Below are 3,102 nucleotides of genomic sequence, written 5' to 3'. Positions count from 1 at the left end.
ATGGCACACCTTGTAGGCTTGTAGAATAGAATGTACTATTTAGACTACTATTTACAATCATAACCAAAACTTTCTCCAAAGGATTTGGCCTCATATATTCACATGCATGAATGCCTCTTGTCAGGGACCTGACAAAGAATGTCCGAGACCTTACCGCCAAGTTCAAGTCAACAAACAGACCAATACAACCAGTTCAGTTTGTAGAAACAGCACAGATGCAGAATATGCAAAAAATAAGTGACACTAAGAGACACAACACCGAAAAAAAATGAAGAGAGATAACATCACTATCTGGACCCAGTAATCGTAGATTGGCATGACCAAAGTATACCTCAAAGGTCGAGAGATAACTCATAAAGACTTAATCAGGTAAAACACTTTGCAACAATAATTACATCTGACTCAAACAGCATTGCAAGCTCTTTCTGCTATTAAACCCTCTGGCATCATTCAATTAGACCATGTACCACAAAACCCCAAGTCTCCAGATAGACAGGCGAAGTAATTGATGGTTAACTAATTTGCACCTCCACCTAACATAACATTTCACTAAAGCTTGCTTCACATATGGCACAACCGAGTCAAGTCGATTCAACTAAAATCAGACCTCATCTTCATGGAGGAGCATGTTGGGTATTCCCTTGTTGACAGGAAACTTCCTCCCAGTCTCTGGGCAAACCAATGCGCCTTCTTCAAGGTGGAGCTCTAAAAGGGCATGATGAAACCTCTGCAGAAATTCGACAGAATCGAGCATTGAGGAATCCACCTGGTCAGGAAGCTCGGCGTAGCCCATGGACCGAGATGCATCCACGAGAGCTTTCCACTCAATCTTGGCGAACATATTCTTGAGGAAGTCAGGATTCATCTCCACTGGCTTCTCAATTACTTTCTCTACCACAATGCCAAGCGGGAAGCCATTGGTTACTCCCTTAATGTTTGACGAAAGCATGTTGTGGGTTAAGAGCCTCATCTTGAAAAGTTATCCGTTTCACGAGTTTTTCAGTTGTCTAGATTCTTCTGTTGATCCTTCCTCACCTTTCACAGAGCCTAAGAGCAGGAAAGCAATCCGATCAGCAATCAGCATTTGATAGAGCTCAACACTCGACAATGGAATCTATAAGCAACAAGATAAAGTAGATGTTATCATAGTTCATGGAATCTATTGGATCTTTCGAGCCGTCTGCTCGAAATTGCTCAAACTTGACTTCATATTTTTACATCGACAAGGAAAGCCCAAGGCAAAGGCCCAAACAAAAAAATTAAGAACACTAGAAATCCTTATAAAAGCAAGAGCAGAAGAGCATTCTTGCCCAAAACAAAGAGGCTCCAATTAAACGTTTCCAACCGCAGAAAAGAGGGCACCAAACCAGTAACTTAGGTCGGACAATAGCTGATATCTGATCACATTAGTCGAAATGAGCAGCCATTTCCGATCAGTCTAAGAGGGACTGAACAGGGCAAAGAAAACCAAAGCATCAAAGGAGACGACCATAAATCAGCCATTCCCATTACACAACACGGCGTGCTGGCCGGAAAAGATCAGTGTTTTCCCGATCACTCCGCCTGACCAGTCCAAAAGGAATCGCGGCACACAGAAATTTATGAAAGAAAAGAAACTATCGATGCATACAGTGAAATGCACAAAACAACAACTGAATTCGCACAAGCCGCAGCAATTTCTGGATGTATTAGCATCAAGCAAGTCAATAAATCGAGATCTTAGAACACGTACATCCAGCCAATGCCAAATTCCAATCTATGCACACCCCGAATTTATTGGTGAGAATCGTGATTGAAGAAAAAGCAATGGGCGGGGGCCTCCCGCTGCACGGCGGCTCTCTTGGAAGAGAGGTGGCCACTCGACACGCCCACAGTTGGAAGAATCAGAACAAAAACTCGGGAATACAGAGACGAATAGAGATGGCGAGCGCAAACAAGCGATACAGCGAGGAGAGCGTATGGACAAGAAGGGGAGAGGGAAACAGAAAGAGACGCACGAGAGGTGTAGCGGCGAATTCCACCAGCGGGATGGCGAACGGCGAACGGCGGTGGCGACGCGGAGGAGGAGGCTAATTGGAGAACTGAGAAGGGACGATGGGAAGCTTGAGTACAGGGTTTTTCTAGGGTTTTCTCTTTCATTTGGTTTAGTTTATCTTATTGCATTATAATTGAATAAAAAAATATTACAATTTCCAATTACTATTTAATGTTTTGAAAATTGAATATTCTCACATCAAATATAATTAAGAAATGCCTCGAAACACTCGTTAATGACATCGAAAATTGAATTAGAGTTATATTTATTTTTAAAGAGATTTAAATTTTTTTAAAGTAAATTTGGAGGACTTTTCGACCAAACAAAAAAAAAAACTTGGAGGACTTGCTCTATCTAGTAAGTTTTTGAGATGTCTGTATGTAATGTTTTATGCCTCATATATCTTTCTTTGACCGATTCGTTATTAGTTTCTTCCATATCGGTAATTGATCATAACTCTCGAAATACGACCAGTTGATTATTCCATTAGCGATCGGGGATAATTCTTTCTCAATTTAACCAATTTTTATGGTAAGTCCTACTTTCAAATTTTGTTTTGTATTGGTAATTTGCGTCGGTCATTTGTACTAAAATTTCAATTTTTTTTAAAATTTTTGTCTATCATTTACTTGTTTATTAGTTTCTTCCAAATCGGTAATTGATCATAATTCTCGAGGTACAACCAGTTGATTATTCCGTTAGCGATCGGGGATAATTCTTTCTCAATTTGACCAATTTTTTTTTTAATGTAGTTATAGTAAGTCCTACTTTCAAACTTTGTTTTGTATTGGTAATTTGCATCGGTTGTTTGTTCTAAAATTTCAATTTTTTATTTTTGTCTATCATTTACTCTTCTATTTTAAATATTTTAAAACCATTGGAAAAATAACATATGAACTTCAAAAAATTTAATGAATTCACAGCCTTATTTTTTTGGTTAAGATAAAATAGTTAATTTGAAAAAACTTAAGCTAGCATGTCCTATTTTGTAAAATCAATTTTAAAAAAAAGTGCAACCGCTTACCTCATAAACCGGGGACTTATGGTAATTTAAGGTAAGATCAATG

The 3,102-nt window shown here is 38.7% G+C and overlaps 1 protein-coding gene across 2 annotated transcripts; it reads right to left on the bottom strand.

Moving 5' to 3' along the window:
- Window positions 1–249: 249 nt before the first annotated feature.
- On the bottom strand, window positions 250–2,155 carry LOC115755560 (multifunctional methyltransferase subunit TRM112 homolog A-like). Of its 2 annotated transcripts, none has more exons than XM_030695012.2 (2): window positions 1,998–2,155; window positions 250–1,047 (listed from the first exon to the last, which is right to left on the bottom strand). In XM_030695012.2, the coding sequence occupies exon 2, from the start codon at window positions 968–970 to the stop codon at window positions 602–604; it is 369 nt and encodes a 122-aa protein (XP_030550872.1). In that variant the 5' UTR covers window positions 971–1,047; window positions 1,998–2,155; the 3' UTR covers window positions 250–601. The 2 variants fall into 2 exon arrangements, with proteins under 2 accessions (XP_030550872.1, XP_030550875.1); XM_030695015.2 differs by lacking the exon at window positions 1,998–2,155 and adding an exon at window positions 1,767–1,977.
- Window positions 2,156–3,102: the final 947 nt, after the last annotated feature.

Source organism: Rhodamnia argentea, chromosome 9, assembly GCF_020921035.1.
Source record: "Rhodamnia argentea isolate NSW1041297 chromosome 9, ASM2092103v1, whole genome shotgun sequence".
Lineage (NCBI taxonomy): Eukaryota > Viridiplantae > Streptophyta > Magnoliopsida > Myrtales > Myrtaceae > Rhodamnia > Rhodamnia argentea.
The sequence above is the reverse complement of the archived record's forward strand: the minus strand, read 5'-3'. Positions and strand labels throughout refer to the sequence as shown.

What these genes read in the sequence shown, in the direction of transcription:
- LOC115755560 (XM_030695012.2), bottom strand. Translation starts at nt 970, where the DNA reads ATGAGGCTCTTAACCCACAACATGCTTTCGTCAAACATTAAGGGAGTA.